At 40.1% G+C, this 24,200-nt stretch overlaps 1 protein-coding gene across 1 annotated transcript in view; it reads right to left on the bottom strand.

The window, feature by feature from the left end:
- The window catches only part of STAB1 (stabilin 1), a 318,385-nt gene that overhangs the window by 53,543 nt on the left and 240,642 nt on the right, over positions 1 to 24,200 (bottom strand). Inside the window, exon 52 of the mRNA XM_044300459.1 lies at positions 7,231 to 7,317. Within this exon, the coding sequence (XP_044156394.1) occupies positions 7,231 to 7,317 (87 nt within the window). The remainder of the gene's footprint in view (positions 1 to 7,230; positions 7,318 to 24,200) is intronic.

Raw genomic sequence — 24,200 nt, 5'->3', positions numbered from 1 at the left:
TTCTAGGAACTCGCCGTGCCCCCCACGGAATACCTTGGGGTGTCTTCTTTCCAAAATGGGGTCACTTGTGGCGTAGTTATACTGCCCTGGCAATTTAGGGGCCCAAATGTGTAAGAAGTACCTTGAAATCAAAATGTGTAAAAAATGGCCTGCGAAATCCGAAAGGTGCCCCTTTGCCCACCTTGGCTGCAAAAAAGTGTGACACATCTGGTATCGCCGTACTCAGGAGAAGTTGGGCAATGTGTTTTGGGGGGTCATTTTACATATACCCATGCTGGGTGAGAGAAATATCTTGGCAAAAGACAACTTTTCCCATTTTTTTATACAAAGTTGGCATTTGACCAAGATATTTTTCTCACCCAGCATGGGTATATGTAAAATGACACCCCAAAACACATTGCCCAACTTCTCCTGAGTACGGCGATACCAGATGTGTCACACTTTTTTGCAGCCTAGATGCGCAAAGGGGCCCAAATTCCTTTTAGGAGGGCATTTTTAGACATTTGGATCCCAGACTTCTTCTCACACTTTCGGGCCCCTAAAAAGCCAGGGCAGTATAAATACCCCACATGTGACCCCACTTTGGAAAGAAGACACCCCAAGGTATTCAATGAGGGGCCTGGCGAGTTCATAGAAATTTTTTTTTTTTGCATAAGTTAGCGGATATTGATTTTTTTTGTTTTTTTTCTCACAAAGTCTCACTTTCCGCTAACTTAGGACAAAAATTTCAATCTTTCATGGACTCAATATGCCCCTCACGGAATACCTTGGGGTGTCTTCTTTCCGAAATGGGGTCACATGTGGGGTATTTATACTGCCCTGGCTTTTTAGGGGCCTTAAAGCGTGAGAAGTCTGGAATATAAATGTCTAAAAATGTTTACGCATTTGGATTCCGTGAGGGGTATGGTGAGTTCATGTGAGATTTTATTTTTTGACACAAGTTAGTGGAATATGAGACTTTGTAAGAAAAAACAAAAACAAACAAAAAATGTCCGCTAACTTGTGCCAAAAAAATGGCTGAATGGAGCCTTACCAGGGGGGGAGTGATCAATGACAGGGGGGTGATCAATGACAGGGGGGTGATCACCCATATAGACTCCCTGATCACCCCCCTGTCATTGATCACCCCCCCTGTCATTGATCACCCCCCTGTAAGGCTCCATTCAGACATCCGCATGATTTTTTACGGATCCATGGATACATGGATCGGATCCACAAAACGCATGTGGACGTCTGAATGGAGCCTTACAGGGGGGGTTATCAATGACAGGGGGTGATCAGGGTAATCAGGGTGATCACCCCCCTGTCACTGATCACCCTCCCTGTAAGGCTCCATTCAGACATCCGCATGATTTTTTACGGATCCATGGATACATGGATCGGATCCACAGAACGCATGCGGACGTCTGAATGGAGCCTTACAGGGGGGTTATCAATGACAGGGGGTGATCAGGGTAATCAGGGTGATCACCCCCCTGTCACTGATCACCCCCCCTGTAAGGCTCCATTCAGACATCCGCATGATTTTTTACGGATCCATGGATACATGGATCGGATCCACAGAACGCATGCGGACGTCTGAATGGAGCCTTACAGGGGGGTTATCAATGACAGGGGGTGATCAGGGTAATCAGGGTGATCACCCCCCTGTCACTGATCACCCCCCCTGTAAGGCTCCATTCAGACATCCGCATGATTTTTTACGGATCCATGGATACATGGATCGGATCCACAAAACGCATGCGGACGTCTGAATGGAGCCTTACAGGGGGGTTATCAATGACAGGGGGTGATCAGGGTAATCAGGGTGATCACCCCCCTGTCACTGATCACCCTCCCTGTAAGGCTCCATTCAGACATCCGCATGATTTTTTACGGATCCATGGATACATGGATCGGATCCACAGAACGCATGCGGACGTCTGAATGGAGCCTTACAGGGGGGTTATCAATGACAGGGGGTGATCAGGGTAATCAGGGTGATCACCCCCCTGTCACTGATCACCCCCCCTGTAAGGCTCCATTCAGACATCCGCATGATTTTTTACGGATCCATGGATACATGGATCGGATCCACAGAACGCATGCGGACGTCTGAATGGAGCCTTACAGGGGGGTTATCAATGACAGGGGGTGATCAGGGTAATCAGGGTGATCACCCCCCTGTCACTGATCACCCCCCCTGTAAGGCTCCATTCAGACATCCGCATGATTTTTTACGGATCCATGGATACATGGATCGGATCCACAAAACGCATGCGGACGTCTGAATGGAGCCTTACAGGGGGGTTATCAATGACAGGGGGTGATCAGGGTAATCAGGGTGATCACCCCCCTGTCACTGATCACCCCCCCTGTAAGGCTCCATTCAGACATCCGCATGATTTTTTACGGATCCATGGATACATGGATCGGATCCACAGAACGCATGCGGACGTCTGAATGGAGCCTTACAGGGGGGTTATCAATGACAGGGGGTGATCAGGGTAATCAGGGTGATCACCCCCCTGTCACTGATCACCCCCCCTGTAAGGCTCCATTCAGACATCCGCATGATTTTTTACGGATCCATGGATACATGGATCGGATCCACAGAACGCATGCGGACGTCTGAATGGAGCCTTACAGGGGGGTTATCAATGACAGAGGGTGATCAGGGTGATCACCCCCCTGTCACTGATCACCCCCCCTGTAAGGCTCCATTCAGACGTCCGCATGATTTTTACGGATACATGGATACATGGATCGGATCCGTAAAAATCATGCGGACGTCTGAATGGAGCCTGACAGGGGGTGATCAATGACAGGGGGGTGATCAATGACAGGGGGTGATCAGGGAGTGTATATGGGTGATCACCCGCCTGTCATTGATCACCCCCCTGTAAGGCTCCATTCAGACGTCCGCATGATTTTTACGGATCCATGGATACATGGATCGGATCCGTAAAAATCATGCGGACGTCTGAATGGAGCCTGACAGGGCGGTGATCAATGACAGGGGGTGATCAGGGAGTGTATATGGGTGATCACCCGCCTGTCATCGATCACCCCCCTGTAAGGCTCCATTCAGACGTCCGCATGATTTTTACGGATCCATGGATACATGGATTAGATCCGTAAAAATCATGCGGACGTCTGAACGGAGCCTGACAGGGCGGTGATCAATGACAGGGCGGTGATCAATGACAGGGGGGTGATCAGGGAGTTTATATGGGGTGATCAGGGGTTTATAAGGGGTTAATAAGTGACGGGGGGGTGTAGTGTAGTGTAGTGTTTGGTGGGACTGTACTGAGCTACCTGAGTCCTCTGGTGGTCGATCCTAACAAAAGGGACCACCAGAGGACCAGGTAGGAGGTATATTAGACGCTGTTATGAAAACAGCGTCTAATATACCTGTTAGGGGTTAAAAAATTCGGATCTCCAGCCTGCCAGCGAACGATCGCCGCTGGCAGGCTGGAGATCCACTCGCTTACCTTCTGTTCCTGTGAGCGCGCGCGCCTGTGCGCGCGCGTTCACAGGAAATCTCGCGTCTCGCGAGAAGACGCGTATATGCGTCCAGGAGGAATAAAGCAACCACCTCCCGGACGCATATACGCGTACGGCGGTCGGGAGGTGGTTAAAGGGGTTGTCTCATGTGATGCATGTCTGACCACTGTTGCTGCAACTCCTCACTGCACTACCATACTTGTTAAAGGCGTTTTCCGAGATTTTCATACTGATCAGTGGGGGTCCAACACCCAGGACCCCCACCGATTGGCCTTCTCTCTACTTTTCCTATGCCGATTTATAGCACGTTCATTTGTCACATGGCCAAGCAGCAGCTCAGCCCTATAGAAGTGAATGGGGCTGAGCTGCAATACCAAGCTATACAATGATACGACTATGCAATGTATAGCGCTGTGCTTGGTGAGCTGCGAGAAGGCCGCGGTGCTCACAGGAGCGCTGTGGCCTCCTGAAACAGCTGATCAGCAGGGGTCAAAGGTTTCGGACCCCCACCGATCAGATACTGATGACCTATCCTGAGAATTGGTCATCAGTATGAAAATCTCGAAAAATCTTTAAAAATATTAAGTGATACAGTTTTCATTCAAATGGTATTTAATATAAAGGATTCATTACACTACACGTTGGCATCATCTACTGTATATTAATTCAGAAAGGGTGAAAGCTCTGTATGGGTATTTAAAGGCCTATATTTAAAGGTTTCAATACATGGAAAGAAAGAAGGACATACATGGCACGCCTGTATCCACGATTTTACACACACACACACACACACACACACACACACACACATATAAAACTAACAGGGACAGACATGAGGGGTCTCTTTGTTGGGGGTTGATGCTGGAAGAACACTCACTGACAAGACAGTGACACAGAGGCCTGATAAGAAATCTCTAACCTCCAACATGGTAATATTCACATTGATATGGACAATATATTGATGGATTTTACTATATTTATTCCTGTAATTAATCAACTTCTATGAAGACTGAAAATAAATCTTTTATAAAAATCCTGTTAATAGCAGTCTGTGTGATATTTCTTGCATACACTACATTTAGTGAGGATAGCCGCATGCACTGTTTCCCCCAAAAGTAGGAGGGAAATGACAATACGTCTTATAAAGTAAATACTAAGGAGCGCTTACATTATGGAAGCGCTCATTAGTATGCAAGAGTTGCAGGGAGCAGTGAGTGTAGCGCTGCTAGCGCTGGCTATAGTCATGTCAGAACTATTGGGTATGAATAAAGTCCATAATTATAAGGCCTATATAAGTGTATGGACATGAGCCTAAGGGACAACCATTTTGTCTTATTAAAAGACAGAGTGAATTTTTTTTTCCTTTACTCTGAAATTGCTAACCTAAGGTTTACGATATATACCAAAGTGTTTACCTAAGTCTGTTTTGTGAGAAGGAGATGTCCCAAGGTCTAATGAGATGTCATGGCCTAGATAAGACAATGTATTTGAAATCTGATGATTTTAGTGAATAGAAAGACTCTAATCTTTCTTTGGGGTTTTTATATTAATCAATATAGGAGTAGATTGATTTTATATAATCAATTTTAATAGGTGTGCTGAATATATAGTATATATATAAGAGTATAGTCCTCATAGATATATTCAATTGTAAGATAGAAATGAGGTATAAACTCCTCTGTCATGTTTAGAATCTGTCTCAGTGGAACACACAAATTAATTATTTATTTCCTGGAATGGAAAAATGTGGACACAGGTGATCATGAACAAACCCTGTCTCCTCCACGAACAATAAATTGAGATAGCCCTATTTATCTTGATTTAATCAAGTTTGGTCAAAAGACTTAAGGATACACAAGTTAGTTGACCAAGTATAAAACTCATTGTCTCTTAAAGATCTTCTCAAGGTTTCGTCTGAAACCTTAGATTACATATTATTGCTAGTATATGAATAAGAGAAATAAATTAATGCTTCGATTTTTGTATGGAATACTAGTGCCATCTAGTGTTAGGGTAACAAAGATCTAGGGTATATTTTTCCCTAGAGGGAGGTTCTATTAATTATAAAGTGAGGTCACTAGTTAATGATAAAACTTGGCCAAGCCCTTTCTAAGAAAGGATAAAAAGATGGTATGGGCTGACATAAGGGGTCGATCTCGCTCTCTCTCTGAACATCATCTTGACCACCTTGCCAGTCAGTGGAGGCAGCCATCTTAGAACCATTGAAACTGATTTCTGCTAGCTGACATTTTGGTATAGTATAACCTTACCTATATTTTATAGGATAATTAATTAATATAATACATATCTATAGATATATTCAATTAACCATACTTTGTGTATAGTATCTGTTTTGGAATAAGATTGGGGTGTACCTGCAGCATCATCCTGAAAATTAATCCTATACAGGGAGATTAAAAATATACTAGTGAAAACACGGTATTATCTCCAAGGAACTGAATTCAGTTCTAGACCAGTATGGTTGAGAATATATATATATTTATATAGATAAAAGATAAACCAGATTTGGGTTTAATCGGACATTTGTCAGCTGAGAGAAATCAAGTATTAAATTGACTTTTAAAATAAGTGAGGGGTATTATTATAAGAAGGCATAATTGTGTATATATATATATATATATATATATATATATATATATGTTCTCAATTATTTTTGTCTTTACCACTATTTTGCATATCATTGAGTGAATTTTATTACCGCCAATTTTATTATATATATTATTTTGCACTATAAATTGTATTAATAAATTACATATATATTTTGTCTGTAACTGGGTTTTGTCTTCAATTCAACGCAGATCACGAGCTTGTTTTAGCTTGATATTTATGATAATAAGTTAGAATCTCCTTTATTGCCGATTTTATTCACATAAATCATATAGACTGTCAATCGGAGACAGCATAAATATTCCGACAGTCACCACTCCCTGGACTTCCTCCAGGACCTGCTCTGTGTCCTGAGTATAGCGTCTGGATATAATACATATAGGCATGCACTATGACCTGACGCTGTGCAACATCAGGTCACAGCACGGGCAGAAGACCAGGAGTGCAGGTAAAGCACGCTGAATCTGCAGAGGGGCAGTGCCACCCGTTGCAAGAGAGGTAAGTTGTTTTATTTATTTTACTGTCTTATGGGATGAACATTGGTAGACTAACTGGGGAATGGGGTGTGATCTTAGGTCTGATGAAGATTGGAAGGTCTGATAAAGATGCTGGGTCTGATCTGAGGTCTGATAAAGATTAGGGGTCTGATAAAGATTGGGGGACTAATTGGGGGAGTTTGAGCTTAGGTCTGATGAAGATTGGGGGTCTGATCTGAGGTCTGATGAAAAACTTTTTTCTTTTCTTATTTTCCTCTTCTGAAACATAGGTGCGTATTATGATCAAGTGCGTCTTATAGGGCGAAAAAATAATTGAAAGGGGTCAAATCTGTAGTGAAAATCTGCAACAACAATTGACATGCCGTGGTCTCTAAAATTAGGAACGACAGGTCAATTTCCATGTGGAAAAGTTCTGCAGCATATGGATACGTTTTATTAAAATGTGATCCCTATGGCTGGTACTAAAATTGGCTTTGGATTTTCAAAAGGAATTTTCAGGCTGTGGATAAATTAATTTCCCATACATGCATGTACTCAAGTATGCTTTGTGAAAACATCTATATTTTACATCTGCATTCTGTGGGTATTCTCAGTGTATTCTCAGTGAATGGATACTCACTTTCTTGGTGGAGCTGCACTGAAAGGAAATAGTGGATCCATATAGTGTCCTCTGTGATTTGATTTCAGGTAGGCGTGATGAAGAAATCTAGTACAAAAAAAGACAGCAAACACACAATAAACTCTTGTACAATTTGGAGATTGTGGATTCTAACAAAGCACAGTTATTGCTGATATGCAACATCTAACAAAACATTTTTCTTTATTTCTTTTATTTTTTTGCTAAGGGCTCTCTCACACCTGCGTTCTTGTCTTCCGGCATAGAGTTCCATCGTCGGGGCTCTATGCCGGAAGAATCCTGATCAGTTTTATCCTAATGCATTCTGAATGGAGAGAAATCCGTTCAGGATGCATCAGGATGTCTTCAGCTCCGGACCGGAACGTTTTTTGGCCGGAGAAAATACCGCAGCATGCTGCGCTTTTTGCTCTGGCCAAAAATCCTGAACACTTGCCGCAAGGCCGGATCCGGAATGAATGCCCATTGAAAGGCATTGATCCGGATCCGGCCTTAAGCTAAACGTCGTTTCGGCGCATTGCCGGATGCGACGCTTAGCTTTTTCTGAATGGTTACCATGGCTGCCAAGACGCTAAAGTTCTGGCAGCCATGGTAAAGTGTAGTGGGGAGCGGGGGAGCAGCATACTTACAGTCCGTGCGGCTCCCGGGGAGCTTCAGAGTGACGTCAGAGCGCCCCACGCGCATGGATGACGTGATCGCATGGCACGTCATCCATGCGCATGGGGCGCTCTGACGTCATTCAGGAGCGCCCCGGGAGCCGCACGGACTGTAAGTATACCGCTCCCCACTACTACTATGGCAACCAGGACTTTAATAGCGTCCAGGCTGCCATAGTAACACTGAACGCATTTTGAAGACGGATCCGTCTTCAAATGCTTTCAGTTCACTTGCGTTTTTCCAGATCCGGCGAGTAATTCCGGCAAGTGGAGTACACGCCGGATCCGGACAACGCAAGTGTGAAAGAGGCCTTACTTGCCAGACCAGCAGCAGGAGAATTTAAACCCCTTCCCATCATAAACAATTTTCACCTTTTCAGTTTCATTTTTTTTTCTCTCTGCCTTCCAAAATCCATACCATTTTCATTTTCCTGTTCACATAGCCATATGAGGCTTTTTTTTTTTTTTTTTGGGAACTAGTTGTACTTTCTAATGGTGCCATTTAATACATAGTGTAGTGTATTATGTACATACAATGTGTGGAAAGTTGGAAAAATATTCTAAATGGAGTGGAATTGGGAACAAAATCACACAATTCCACCACTGTTTTATAGATTTCATTATCAGTGGTAAAAATGACACATTACCGTTACTCTGCATTTCAGTGCGATTACAGAGATACCACATTTTTATACAACTTAGAACAAACTTTTTTTTATCTGCATTGGCATATTCTGACCATAACTTTTTTTTTTTTATAAAACATTTCTGTCGATGGGGCTGTGCAAAGGCTAATTTTTTTGTGGGGAGATCTATAGTTTTTATTGATTTAATTCTGGGGTGTGTATACACGTTTAATCACATTTTGTTCAATATTTTTTGGTTAGCAAAGTGACAAAAAATTATGATCTAGCCATTTCTTTTTTTGGGCTAAAAATTGTTCTTTCATTTCCAATGCTTCTCTTTCAAAATCTTCTTCATTTGTGCAATTCCTTTCCAATCGTCTAAACTGACCTGCCGGAATATTGAGGAGCCACCTTGGCAAGTGACAGCTTGAATAAAGAATGTAACTATTTCTGGAAACTGATTTCTGGTAAGTATTACAAACTTACTGATTTGTTTGTGTTTTGATCAGCAAGTCCAAAAATTCTGCCTGTTGTGTACTGATATTTGAAGAAAATGTCAAGTTATTTTGATTATTGTTTATTGATTCCAAAAATGTATTGAGTTCAATTTCTGTTTTGTTCCAGAAGAAAAAGATATAGTCAATATATCGATGCCAGAGTACCAGGTCCTGGGAGCAATATATTGCTGCTCCCAATGTGCCATGAATAAATTGGCATAACTGGGGGCAAACCTGGTACCCATGGCATTCCCTTTTATTTGTAGGTAAAAGTCAGATCCATAAATAAAATAATTGTGTGTTAAAATAAACTCCACTCTTTTCGCTAAAAAGTCTATTTGTTCTTTTTGAAGTTGGCTGTTCCTTAAGGGCTTATATTCCTTGGTCATGATTAATTATCGTATACAATGAATTTACATCGAGTGTTCCTAAAATCCAATGTGGTTGATACTTCAAATTTTCTACTATTTTTATAATTTGAGTTGTATCTTTAATATATGAGAAAGTTCTTTTTATTGTTGGCTACAACATTTTGTCTATATATTGTGATAACTATGATGTTAATGAGCCTATGCCAGAGATGATTGGCCTACCAGTAGGATTCCTTTGGTCTTGATGAATCTTCGGGATGCAATAAAATATCGGTAATTGTTGTTGAGTACCCGTTATAAATTTGTATTTTTGTTCCTGTAGGATCCCTTTGTCCCAGCCATCTATGGCATATTTTTCAAGTACATTATTGTATTCTTCGGTAGGGTTTAAATTTTATATACATTTGCAAGAAAAAGTATGTGAACCCTTTGGAATGATATGGATTTCTGCACATAAAATGTGATCTGATCTTCATCTAAGTCACAACAATAGACAATGACAGTCTGCTTAAACTAATAACATACAAAGAATTAAATGTTACCATGTTTTTATTGAACACACCATGTAAACAGTGCAGATAGAATAAGTATGTGAACCCTTGGATTTAATAACTGGTTGAACCTCCTTTGGCAGCAATAACTTCAACCAAACATTTCCTGTAGTTGCAGTTCAGACGTGCACAACGGTCATGAGTAATTCTTGACCATTCCTCTTTACAGAACTGTTTCAGTTCAGCAATATTCTTGGGATGTCTGGTGTGAATCGCTTTCTTGAGGTCATGCCACAGCATCTCAATCGGGTTGAGGTCAGGACTCTGACTGGGCCACTCCAGAAGTCGTATTTTCTTCTGTTTAAGCCATTCTGTTGTTGATTTACTTCTATGCTTTGGTTCGTTGTCCTGTTGCAACACCCATCTTCTGTTGAGCTTCAGCTGGTGGACAGATGGCCTTAAGCTCTCCTGCAAAATGTCTTGATAAACTTGGGAATTAATTTTTCCTTCGATGATAGCAATCTGTCCAAGCCCTGACGCAGCAAAGCAGCCCCAAACCATGATGCCCCCACCACCATACTTCACAGTTGGGATGAGGTTGTGATGTTGGTGTGCTGTGCCTCTTTTTCTCCACACATAGTGTTTTGTGTTTCTTCCAAACAACTCAACTTTGGTTTCATCTGTCCACAGAATATTTTGCCAGTACTGCTGTGGAACATCCAGATGCTCTTGTGCAAACTGTAAACGTGCAGCAATGTTTTTTGGGGACAGCAGTGGCTTCCTTTGTGGTATCCTCCCATGAATCCATTCTTGTTTAGTGTTTTACGTATCGTAAATTCGCTAACAGGGATGTTAGCATATGCCAGAGACTTTTGTAAGTCTTTAGCTGACACTCTAGGATTCTTCTTCACCTCATTGAGCAGTCTGCGCTGTGCTCTTCGCAGTCATCTTTACAGGATGGCCACTCCTAGGGAGAGTAGCAGCAGTGCTGAACTTTCTCCATTTATAGACAATTTCTCTTACCGTGGACTGATGAACAGCAAGGCTTTTGGAGATACTTTTATAACCCTTTCCAGGATTATGCAAATCAACAATTCTTAATCGTAGGTCTTCTGAGAGCTCTTTTGTGCAAGGCATCATTCAAATCGGGCAATGCTTCTTGTGAAAAGCAAACCCAGAACTGGTGTGTGTTTTTTATAGGGCAGGGCAACTGTAACCAACACCTTCAATCTTGTCTCATTGATTGGACTCCAGTTGGCTGGCACCTCACTCCAATTAGCTCTTGGAGATGTCATTAGTCTAGGGGTTAACATACTTTTTCCACCTGCACTGTGAATGTTTACATGGTGTGTTCAATAAAAACATGGTAACATTTAATTCTTTGTGTGTTATTAGTTTAAGCAGACTGTGATTGTCTATTGTTGTGACTTAGATAAAGATCAAATCACATTTTATGACCAATTTGTGCAGAAATCCATATCATTCCAAAAGGGTTCACATACTTTTTCTTGCAACTGTATGTAGTAATATCCGATAATTGTCTCAGACATTCCGCATCATACTGTTAAGCTTCTAAGATTACTATGGCTCCCCCTTTATCCGCTGACCTAATGACAATGTTCTTTTGTTTTTGCAACTGTTTAATAGCCTGTATCTCTTGTGCAGTTAAATTGTTTCTTTTCCTTGAACTATTTCTTATATCCATTTCTAAATTTTTCGTTTTTAGTGTGTGCATAGACCTCCTGTTTTATATTGTTCCTGACTATTGTATTTTTTATGGCATAGTTTCCTAATGAGATTTTCTACCCCAATAAATATATCGAACTTGTTTAATCTGACAGTTGGTGCAAACTTTTAGGCCCTTGTTTAATAAGCTTGATTGTGCCGTTGTGAGTTTCACCAAACTCAAATTTATTATGGCATCATTATTCTTATCTGTTATCTGTTCCTCTAGTTGACCCTTTTTTCTCTTTTTTCCTTTACCTCTTCTTGTTCTCTTCTTCTTGTGTCTTGTGCATATTGGTAATAGTGGTGGTTGGAAGTATGTGCGTTTCCTCTCCCTTGATTCTGTTGTGTTTTTTTCCCATAGTAGATTTTTGGTGGTTGTGTTCTCTGATCACATTCCTGATTGGTCTCCCTGTGTCTCAAGTTGTACTTGTGTCCCATTGGGGGTGATTGGTGATATTTTTATTCTTGTGTCTGTTGTCTTATTTGATTTGTTCGAATCTTGCGATGCGATCTAAAAAATGAGGGTTAGAGAGAGTTTCATATCTGTTTGTAACTGGAACATTGTAACAGTTTTTATCCCAATTTTCATTATATTCCTGTGTATCTGAAGCATTATGCTGTTCTTGCTGTTAATTTTCCTCATGTGTTTTTTGTTAATCAGTTTTAGTAAAATTTCAGAGTTGTTTTTTAACTCAGAAATTATTTCATGTTCAGTTGCATCTAAATTCTTACAAATTTTTTCTTGCCAATTACATTTGGGGAAATGTATCTATTACTTCTTTCAATTTATTTATCTTTTCTTTAATTTCTTCCAAGATTTGGGTTCTCCATTTAATAATAAGTTGAATCAATGCTACAGATTGTGCTGTCAACAAATTATTCCATTCTTCTTTAAAAAGGTCATTACATAAATCTTATGCAGGAGTTTTAGTTAATTGGAGACCATTTGGTATATTAACATTTTCCAAGTGGCGATTGAGGGATTTAATTTCCCACCGTTGTTTGAGCTATTTGATTAAGAGGGATTGTGCCTTTTCCATAAGTGTAAACAGTTATATCTACGTATTCTAGTTATAATGGATATTCATTGCCTTTAAAAGCAATGTTGGTTTATATTTACTATTTTGTATGGATTTTTATGTAGGCCAAAGAAAATCCATGGGAAGATTACTGTGTCGTTCAAAAGAGCTAGTGTTATTGTAACAATCTATTATACATTTAGACAGTTAGAAGATACAGAACACCTGCAGAAGTAGAGGCTTCATTATATTTCTTAGCTAAACATGATTCCAGTTTGAGAATTGTGTAGATGTTCCTCAAAGTATATATTCATGTATCAAAGTTTGTCCCTCAGCTGTGAGACAAGGCCTCCAGATGTCAGAGATGTGTAGTATTGAAAATGGCAGGCATGTATGAGTTAACCCTTAATGGTATGATGCTTATAGCTTATGCAACAGTGCCACCTAGGTATGAGCAGGAAACACAACATCAGTAGCAAAAATGCATTCTGGGTGGTGTTATGACATCACATTCCTTTTCAATGTACATGCCTGTCCAACAGTGATTGGAAAGTTCCAAATTAGGAAGGTGTGCTCATCTGATAAGTTTTGGTTAAGAGATACCAAAAAGGCGGGGGACACAAAAAAGAAAACAAAGAAAGGGAGGGAGATCTCTGGAGAAAGATTTTGGGATTAGGAGAACAACCTTTGGAGAGCTGACTTCCCCTAGGCTCTGCCTAGCACCTACAGTCAGGTCCATAAATATTGGGACATCAACACAATTCTAACAATTTTGGCTCTATACACCACCACAATTGATTTGACATTAAACTAATAAGATGTATTTTAACTGCAGACTGTCAGCTTTAATTTGAGGGCATTTACATGCAAATCAGGTGAACGGTGTAGGAATTACAACAGTTTGCATATGTGCCTCCCACTTGTTAAGGAACCAAAAGTAATGGGACAACTGGCTTCTCAGCTGTTCCATGGCCAGGTGTGTGTTATTCCCTCATTATCCCAATTACAATGAGCAGATTAAAGGTCCAGAGTTCATTTCAAGTGTGCTATTTGCATTTGGAATCTGTTGCTGTCAACTCTCAAGATGAGATCCAAAGAGCTGTCACTATTAGTGAAGCAAGCCATGATTAGGCTGAAAAAACAAAACAAACCCATCAGAGAGATAGCAAAAACATTAGGCATGGCCAAAACAACTGTTTGGAACATTCTTAAAAAGAAGGAACGCAGCGGTGAACGCAGCGGTGAGCTCAGCAACACCAAAAGACCCGGAATATTAAGGAAAACAACTGTCATGGATGACTGAAGAATTCTTACCCTGGTGAAGAAAACACCCTTCACAACAGTTGGCCAGATCAAGAACACTTTCCAGGAGGTAGGTGTATGTGTGTCAAAGTCAACAATCAAGAGAACACTTCACCAGAGTGAATACAGAGGCTTCATCACAAGATGTAAACCATTGGTGAGCCTCAAAAATAGAAAGGCCAGATTAGAGTTTGCCAAATGACATCTAAAAAAGCCTTCACAGTTCTGGAACAACATCCTATGGACAGATGAGACCAAGATCAACGTGTACCAGAGTGATGGGAAGAGAAGAGTATGGAGACGGAAAGGAACTGCTCATGATCCTAAGCATACCACCTCATCAGTGAAGCATGTTGGTGGTAATGTCATGGCGTGGGCATGTATGGCTGCCAATGGAACTGGTTCTCTTGTATTTATTGATGATGTGACTGCTGACAAAATCAGCAGGATGAATTCTGTAGTGTTTCGAGCAATATTATCTGCTCATATTCAGCCAAATGCTTCAGAACTCATTGGACAGCGCTTCACAGTGAAAATGGACAATGACCCAAAACATACTGCAGAAACAACCAAGGAGTTTTTTAAAGGAAAAAAGTGGAATGTTATGCAATGGCCAAGTCAATCACCTGATCTGAATCCGATTGAGCATGCATTTCACTTGCTGAAGACAAAACTGAAGGGAAAATGCCCCAAGAACAAGCAGACACTGAAGACAGTTGTAGTAGAGGCCTGGTAGAGCATCACCGGGGATGAAACCCAGTGTCTGGTGATGTCTATGCGTTCCAGACTTCAGGCTGTAATTGACTGCAAAGGATTTGCAACCAAGTATTAAAAAATGAAAGTTTGATTTATGATTATTGGATGTAAATACCCTAAAATTAAAGCTGACAGTCTGCAGTTAAAGAACATCTTGTTTGTTTCATTTCAAATCCATTGTGGTGGTGTATAGAGTCAAAATTGTTAGAATTGTGTAACTGTCCCAATATTTATAGACCTGACTGTACATCCTTGGGTAATGTATATTTTTATTTATATGTAGTATTGATATAAATTAATTGGCTTGATAAACCCCGCTTATTGCGGACGTATAGTGTTAGTACTACATCAGTCTCAACGGCATTTCACTGAATACAAGATCTGATATTGATAACAAGAGAGTTTCTCTGTTGGGAATCGTTATATTCCCTAGTTTGATATCAAGCTGATAATTTATATGTTTTATTGCAATACTACCATTATCCGAGATTGGGCATTAGATTTAGCAGGGCAAGGGTTTGTATTTGTTATTTTCTTGATTTATATCTCTCACAATTTTAAAGCCATATTGCATAATATTCTTGTGTTGGTTGAGTAGTGTTTTGTTGGCACCATATAGTAGGCACTGCATATCATTGTATATTATTGAAATTTACGTTGACTATTTTGATTGTATAATAAATCATGTATATTTTGCATAGATGATTGTACCCTGATTGTAATTAGGTTCTCAATTGAACTCTTGGAGATGTTTATGTCCATCTCACGGATCAAAATCATTTGAATAATTTTTCTTTTGATACATTAATTTTTTCTTATATAAAGCAGTTGGTCTTTATATAACCCGACAGGATGGAAATATTTAGAGAATTGGAGACCCTCTTAATCAAACAACTCAAACAACGGTGGGAAATTAAATCCCTCAACCGCCACCTGGAAAATGGTAATATACCAAAGGGTTTCCAATTAACTAAAACTCCTGCACAAGATGATGACCCTTTTAAAGAAGAATGGGATAATTTGTTGACAGCACAATCCATAGCATTGATTCAACTTATTATTAAAAGGAGAACCCAAATCTTGGAAAAAACTACAGAAAAGATAAATAAATTGGGAGAATTAATAGATACATTTCCCTAAAATGAAGAGTTCAAAAATTGGCAAGAAAAAATTTGTAAGAATTTAGGTGCAACTGAACATGAAATAGTTAAAAAAAATAAAAATGTCAAAACTCAAAAATTTTCACTAAAACTGATTTACAAAAAAGACATGAGGAAAATCAACAGCAGGAACAACATAATGCTTTAGATACACAGGAATATAATGAAAATTGGGATAAAAACTGTTATAATGTTCCAGTTACAAACAGATAAGAACCTCTCTCTAACCCTCATTTTTTAGATCGTACACCGCCACATCAGAAGATTCGAACACATCAAATAAGACAACAGACACAAGAATCAAGATATCACCAATCACCCCCAATGGGACAACTTGAGACACAGGGAGACCTATCAAGAATGGGATCAGAGAACACAACCACCAAAAATTTACTATGGGAAAAACACACAACAAAATCAAGGGAGAGGAAACACACATACTTCCAACCACCACTATCACCAATATGCACAAGACACAAGAAGAAGAGGACAAGAACAGGTAAGGGAAAAGAGAGAAAAAAGGTTCAACTACAGGAACAGATAATAAATAAGAATAATGATACCATAATAAATTTGAGTTTGGTGAAACTCACAACGGCACAATCAAGCTTATTAAACAAGGGCCTAAAAGTTGCACCAACTGTCAGATTAAACAAGTTTGATATATTCATTAGGGTAGAAAAATTCATTAGGAAACTATGCCTTAAAAAATATTTCACAAAAAAATCCAAGTGTCAGTAACTATTTAAACAGTAGGTCTATTCACACACTAATCTAAAACAAAAGTCCAAAATGTATCCTAGACAGGAAATTGGACATGAAATGGCAGCTTTTAAGAAAAATGTACAAATGGATATAAGAAAATTAAGAGATAGTTCAAGGAACAGAAACAATTTAACCGCACAAGAGATACAGGCTACTAAACAGTTGCAAAAACAAAAGAATATTGTTATTAAGCTGGCGGATAAAGAAGGAGCCATAGTAATCTTAGAAGCTCAACAGTATGATGCAGAATGTCTGAGACAATTATCGGATATTACTACATATATAAAATTAAATCAAAACCCTACCGAAGAATTGTCACGGCTGAGGATGGGGAAAACCCTCAGCTGTGCGGTATCGGCAGATGGATGGTCAGAGCATGGCCACGACAGGAATCAGGGAGCAGGTCACCTCCTAACAATGCCTAATTCTGACCCTGTCTCCTAGCCTGTATGAGCCGACCCTGATGGTAGGAGGGATCATACTCCGGAACCTGATATTCCTGCTAGCCCTCAGGGTGGCCCTGGACTAGGAGCAGGGTAAAACGACCTGTTCCCCCTAGACACAGAGGAACAGGAGTCTCACTGGCCAAGCCACATAGAAAGGGGAACATAAACAGACATATGGCAATGACAGGTAAGTGAGACTAGTACCACACCTACCTGCCACAGACACACAACCTGGAACCCATGTACAAGTGCTGCTGTCCACAACAACACAAAGGACACAGCACACACCAGACATCACACGAGAACCCAGGAAACCATATGCTGCAATAACAAGACCAAAGAAACATCTACTTAACACCATACATAAAGCTTATGACCACAAGGGTGGCCCTCACTGGCAGATGGCACTTCACCTGTTGCCGCGGGCAATGGCATGCGTGGCAACCATATCCTGGGGATCAGCCATAGGGCTGAGACACTGCCACCACATGCACACAACACCACACGTTGCCACGGGCAACCAAGTGAAGGAAAGTGTCACAAAACACACCATAGGCCGTGACAAGAATATAATAATGTACTTGAAAAATATGCCAGAGATGGTTGGGACAGAGGGATCCTACAGGAACAAGAATAAAAATGTATAACGGGTACTCAACAACAATTACTGCTATTTTATTGCATCCCGAAAATTTATAAAGACCAAAGAAATCCCCATGGTAGGCCAATCATCTCTGGCATAGGCTCATTAACATCATATTTATCACAATATATAGACAAAATTTTACAGCCAACAGTAAAAAGAACTTTCTCATATATTAAAGATACAACTCAAATTATAATAATAGTAGAAAATTTGAAGTACCAACCACATTAGATTTTAGGAACACTCGATGTAAATTCATTGTAAACGATAATCATGAGCAAGGAATAAAAGCCCTTAAAATACAATTAGAAAGGAACAGCAAACTTTGAAAAGAACAGAGACTTTTTAGTGAAAGGAGTGGAGTTTATTTTAACACACAATTATTTTATTTATGGATCTGACTTTTACCTACAAATAAAAAGAACTGCCATGGGTACCAGGTTTGCCCCCAGTTATGCCAATTTATTCATAGCACATTGGGAGCAGCAATATATTGCTCCCAGACTGGGGAAGGACCTGGTACTCTGGCATCGATATACTGACGATATATTTTTCATCTGGAATAAAACAGAAATTGAACTCAATACATTTTTGGAATCAATAAACAATAATCAAAATAACTTTACATTTTCTTCAAATATCAGTACACAACAGGCAGAATTTTTGGACTTGCTGATCGAAACACAAACAAATCAGTTAGTTTGTAATACTTACCAGAAATCAGTTTCCAGAAATAGTTACATTCTTTATTCAAGCTGTCACCTGCCAAGGTGGCTCCTCAATATTCTGGCAGGTCAGTTTAAACGATTAAAAAGGAATTGCACAAATGAAGAAGATTTTGAAAGAGAAGCATTGGAAATGAAAGAACAATTTTTTGCCAAAAAATATCCATCACAAATACTAGATAAATCACTTTCTAAAGTTAGAAAGATGAAAAGGGAACTCTCTTTTGAATCTGATGAGATAAGCTCAAATAATGGTCAAAATCAGGAAGTACCAATTAGGATGATATTACCCTATAATGCACAATATAGGAAAATAGAGGCCATTATAAAGAAACATTGGCATCATGTATTAAAAGACAGATTAATAGTTCCGTCACTTAGTAATGACCCACATATTACCTATACAAGAGCACAAAAGCAATATATTGGGAGGACTAAAAGATTAAAAAAGAGAATTTCTGAGCATAAAATAAATATAAAAAATGGCTATGAAAAGCATTCATTATCTTCACATTTTAAACAATACCATAATAAAAATCCTAGTGGAATAACATTCGCAGCTCTCAAAAAAGTAGACACATTGGAGAGGTGGGGATCATATCTCAAGAATGTCAAGACAGGAATTTGGCAAAGCCATAGACTGTACTACCCATCAGGATTGATTTGACTTGATTTGCACTTATACCTAAAGGGATCAGAAAAATATCCTTTGAAAATTTTCAAACACCAAGGATTCGGCACTACAGGTTAGAGCATCACATGATCTATCCCCGCATCACGTGACTCATTACAAACCACGTGGGACACCAGCCTCGGCAAGGACTTAGCAAAATGGACTAACTCAGCAAGAGAGCCTGTACAGATCGTGTAACCTTACAGAAACACAAGGCCGGGTAAGTGGCTGTACAATGGGTGGGACACCCCCGACGTCAGCCTACATATACAATAGTCTCCTGTAAGTAGAGACCTATAAACTATGCAACTGACTGACTCAGAATCAGACTTTTCTTTGGAATTTGCATTCTTTAAAATACCTAAAAACAACTTTTTTTTTCATACTTCTCTATTTCACATCACGTTTTTTTTTTACTTTTTATCACCAATTATAAAGAACTTGCTTATGTACTCAGCATATACAAAAAAATTACATATTTGTTCACTTTTGTTTGATAAAACAGAAGCAGATATTTTTATTTTGTCACAGCTGCCTCTTAATAATCTGAATATTCAGTATTATCTATTAAGGTTTTCTAAGACTGACAATTCCTTTTCTTTCTAAAATATGTGGAACATTATTCCTCATTATTATGAAATATGTTACTATCATGTAATTTTGTTTTAACATATATTGATCCGTCAGTCACTGTCCATTGAATGTAAAATATTTATTATATGAAGTTAATACTAATGTCTAATAGCTGACCATTTATCACATCTGTGGATGAATTAATAGATATACTAACTTGCATTTAAGAAGTATAGTACTAAATAGAGTTACACATATATTTTTCTTTAGGTAGATAAATTTTTTAGGGAGTTTTTTATATTTTATTTGAACGTGCACATTTTAAAGAGATATATACATATTTAATGTTATAAATAAATGTATTTACATTTTTGAACTTATGATGCAGATGGTGAGTGCCTGTTTTTTTCTTTTATAAATATTCATAACGATTGTTCTGTGATGGGGTGAGTCACCAAAAAGCAGAGCACCTCCACTATAGTTTAAAAGGGAGGGTCACTATAGCCACTATATAAATTTTTACATATAAAATATTAACCACCTCCGGACCGCCTAACGCAGATGTGCGGTCCGGAGGTGGCGGCCCTGCGCAGAGTCACGCATATATGCGTCATCTCGCGAGGGCCGGGATTTCCTGTGAACGCGCGCGCTCACAGGAACGGAAGGTAAGCGAGTGGATCTCCAGCCTGCCAGCGCTGGCAGGCTGGAGATCTGATTTTTTAAACCCCTAACAGGTATATTAGACCTGGTCCTCTGGTGGTCCCTTTTGTTAGGATCGACCACCAGAGGACTCAGGTAGCTCAGTACAGTCGCACCAAACACCACACTACACTACACCCCCCCCCGTCACTTATTAACCCCTTATAAACCCCTGATCACCCATGATCACCCCATATAAACTCCCTGATCACCCCCCTGTCAGGCTCCGTTCAGACGTCCGTATGATTTTTACGGATACACGGATACATGGATCGGATCCGCAAAACGCATACGGACGTCTGAATGGAGCCTTACAGGGGGGTGATCAATGACAAGTGGGTGATCACGCATATAGACTTCCTGATCACTTCCCTGTCATTGATCACCCCTCTGTCATTGATCACCCCCCTGTAAGGCTCCATTCAGACATCCGCATGATTTTTACGGATCCACTGATACATGGATTGGATCCGCAAAACACATACGGACGTCTGAATGGAGCCTTACAGGGGGGTGATCAATGACAGGCGGGTGATCACCCATATAGATTCCCTGATCACCCCCTGCATTGATCACCCCTCTGTCATTGATCACCCCCCTGTAAGGCTCCATTCAGACGTCCGCATGATTTTTACGGATCCACCGATACATGGATCGGATCCGCAAAACACATGCGGACGTCTGAATGGAGCCTTACAGGGGGGTGATCAATGACAGGGGGTTGATCACCCCATATAGACTCCCTGATCACCCCCCTGTCATTGATCACCCCCCTGTAAGGCTCCATTCAGACGTCCGCATGTGTTTTGCGGATCCGATCCATGTATCCGTGGATCCGTAAAAAATCATATGGACGTCTGAATGGAGCCTTACAGGGGGGTGATCAGGGAGTCTATATGGGTGATCACCCCTCTGTCGTGGATCACCCCCCCCGTAAGGCTCCATTCAGACGTCCGCATGTGTTTTGCGGATCCGATCCATGTATCCGTGGATCCGTAAAAAATCATACGGACGTCTGAATGGAGCCTTACAGGGGGGTGATCAGGGAGTCTATATGGGTGATCACCCCTCTGTCATTGATCACCCCCCCCCCGTAAGGCTCCATTCAGACGTCCGCATGCGTTTTGCGGATCCGATCCATGTATCCATGGATCCGTAAAAAATCATACGGACGTCTGAATGGAGCCTTACAGGGGGGTGATCAGGGAGTCTATATGGGTGATCACCCCTCTGTCATTGATCACCCCCCCCTGTAAGGCTCCATTTAGACGTCCGCATGTGTTTTGCGGATCCGATCCATGTATCCATGGATCCGTAAAAATCATACGGACGTCTGAATGGAGCCTTACAGGGGGGGTGATCAGTGACAGGGGGGTGATCAGGGAGTCTATATGGGTGATTACCCCCCTGTCATTGATCACTCCCCCTGTAAGGCTCCATTCAGACATTTTTTTGGCCCAAGTTAGCGGAAATATTTTTGTTTGTTTTTGTTTTTTCTTACAAAGTCTCATATTCCACTAACTTGTGTCAAAAAATAAAATCTCACATGAACTCGCCATACACCTCACGGAATCCAAATGCGTAAACATTTTTAGACATTTATATTCCAGACTTCTTCTCACGCTTTAGGGCCCCTAAAAAGCCAGGGCAGTATAAATACCCCACATGTGACCCCATTTCGGAAAGAAGACACCCCAAGGTATTCGCTGAGGGGCATATTAAGTCCATGAAAGATTGAAATTTTTGTCCTAAGTTAGCGGAAAGTGAGACTTTGTGAGAAAAAAACTAAAAAAATCAATTTCCGCTAACTTATGCAAAAAAAAAAAAAAAAAATATGAACTCGCCAGGCCCCTCATTGAATACCTTGGGGTGTCTTCTTTCCAAAGTGGGGTCACATGTGGGGTATTTATACTGCCCTGGCTTTTTAGGGGCCCGAAAGTGTGAGAAGAAGTCTGGGATCCAAATGTCTAAAAATGCCCTCCTAAAAGGAATTTGGGCCCCTTTGCGCATCTAGGCTGCAAAAAAGTGTCACACATCTGGTATCGCCGTACTCAGGAGAAGTTGGGCAATGTGTTTTGGGGTGTCATTTTACATATACCCATGCTGGGTGAGAAAAATATCTTGGTCAAATGCCAACTTTGTATAAAAAAATGGGAAAAGTTATCTTTTGCCAAGATATTTCTCTCACCCAGCATGGGTATATGTAAAATGACACCCCAAAACACATTCCCCAACTTCTCCTGAGTACGGCGATACCAGATGTGTGACACTTTTTTTGCAGCCAAGGTGGGCAAAGGGGCACATATTCCAAAGAGCACCTTTCGGATTTCACAGGCTATTTTTTACAGATTTTGATTGCAAAGTACTTCTTACACATTTGGGCCCCTAAATTGCCAGGGCAGTATAACTACGCCACAAGTGACCCCATTTTGGAAAGAAGACACCCCAAGGTATTCTGTGAGGGGCACGGCGAGTTCCTAGAATTTTTTATTTTTTGTCACAAGTTAGTGGAATATGAGACTTTGTAAGAAAAAAAAATAAAGAAAAAATCATCATCATTTTCCGCTAACTTGTGACAAAAAATAAAAAGTTCTATGAACTCACTATGCCCATCAGCGAATACCTTAGGGTGTCTACTTTCCGAAATGGGGTCATTTGTGGGGTTTTTCTACTGTTTGGGCATTGTAGATCCTCAGGAATCATGACAGGTGCTCAGAAAATCAGAGCCGTATCAAAAAGCGGAAATTCACATTTTTGTACCATAGTGTGTAAACGCTATAACTTTTACCGAAACCATTTTTTTTTTGCCCAAACATTTTTTTTTTATCAAAGACATGTAGAACAATAAATTTGGCGAAAAATTTATATATGGATGTCGTTTTTTTTTGCAAAATTTTACAGCTGAAAGTGAAAAATGTCATTTTTTTGCAAAAAAATCGTTACATTTTGATTAATAACAAAAAAAGTAAAAATGTCAGCAGCAATAAAATACCACCAAATGAAAGCTCTATTAGTGAGAAGAAAAGGAGGTAAAATTCATTTGGGTGGTAAGTTGCATGACCGAGCGATAAACGGTGAAATGAGTGTAGTGCCGAAGTGTAAAAAGTGCTCTGGTCATGAAGGGGGTTTCAGCTAGCGGGGCTGAAGTGGTTAATAAACTTCATCTCTATTTTCATTTAATTCTTGTGGAACACCTAAAGGGTTAACACAGTTTGTAAAATCAGTTTTGTATACCTTGAGGGGTGTAGTTTCTAAAATGGGGTCACTTTTATGGAGTTTCTATTCTAGGGGTGCATCAGGGGGCTTCAAATGTGACATGGCAGCTTAAAATTATCCCAGTGAAATCTGCTTTCCAAAAACCATATGGCTTTCATTTCCTTCTGCGGAATACCACGTGCCTGTACAGCAGTTTACGACCACATATGGGGTGTTTCTGAAAACTACAGAATCAGGGCAATAAATATAGAGTTTTGTTTTGCTGTTAACCCTTGCTTTGTTAGTGGGAAAAAAAGGATTAAAATGGAAAATCTGCCAAAAAAGTGAAATTCGGAAATTTCATTTACATTTTCTATTAATTCTTGTGGAACACCTAAAGAGTTAACAAAGTTTGTAAAATCAGTTTTGAATACCTTGAGGGGTGTAGTTTCTAAAATGGGGTAATTTTTGGGTGGTTTCTATTATGTAAGCCTCACAAAGTGACTTCAGACCTGAACTGGTCCTTAAAAAGTGGGTTTTGGAAATTTTATGCAAATAAATTCAAGACTTACTTCTAAATTTCTAAGCCTTCTAATGTCCCCAAAAAATTAAATGGCATTCACAAAA

This window comes from Bufo gargarizans, chromosome 7, assembly GCF_014858855.1.
Source record: "Bufo gargarizans isolate SCDJY-AF-19 chromosome 7, ASM1485885v1, whole genome shotgun sequence".
Lineage (NCBI taxonomy): Eukaryota > Metazoa > Chordata > Amphibia > Anura > Bufonidae > Bufo > Bufo gargarizans.
The sequence above is the reverse complement of the archived record's forward strand: the minus strand, read 5'-3'. Positions and strand labels throughout refer to the sequence as shown.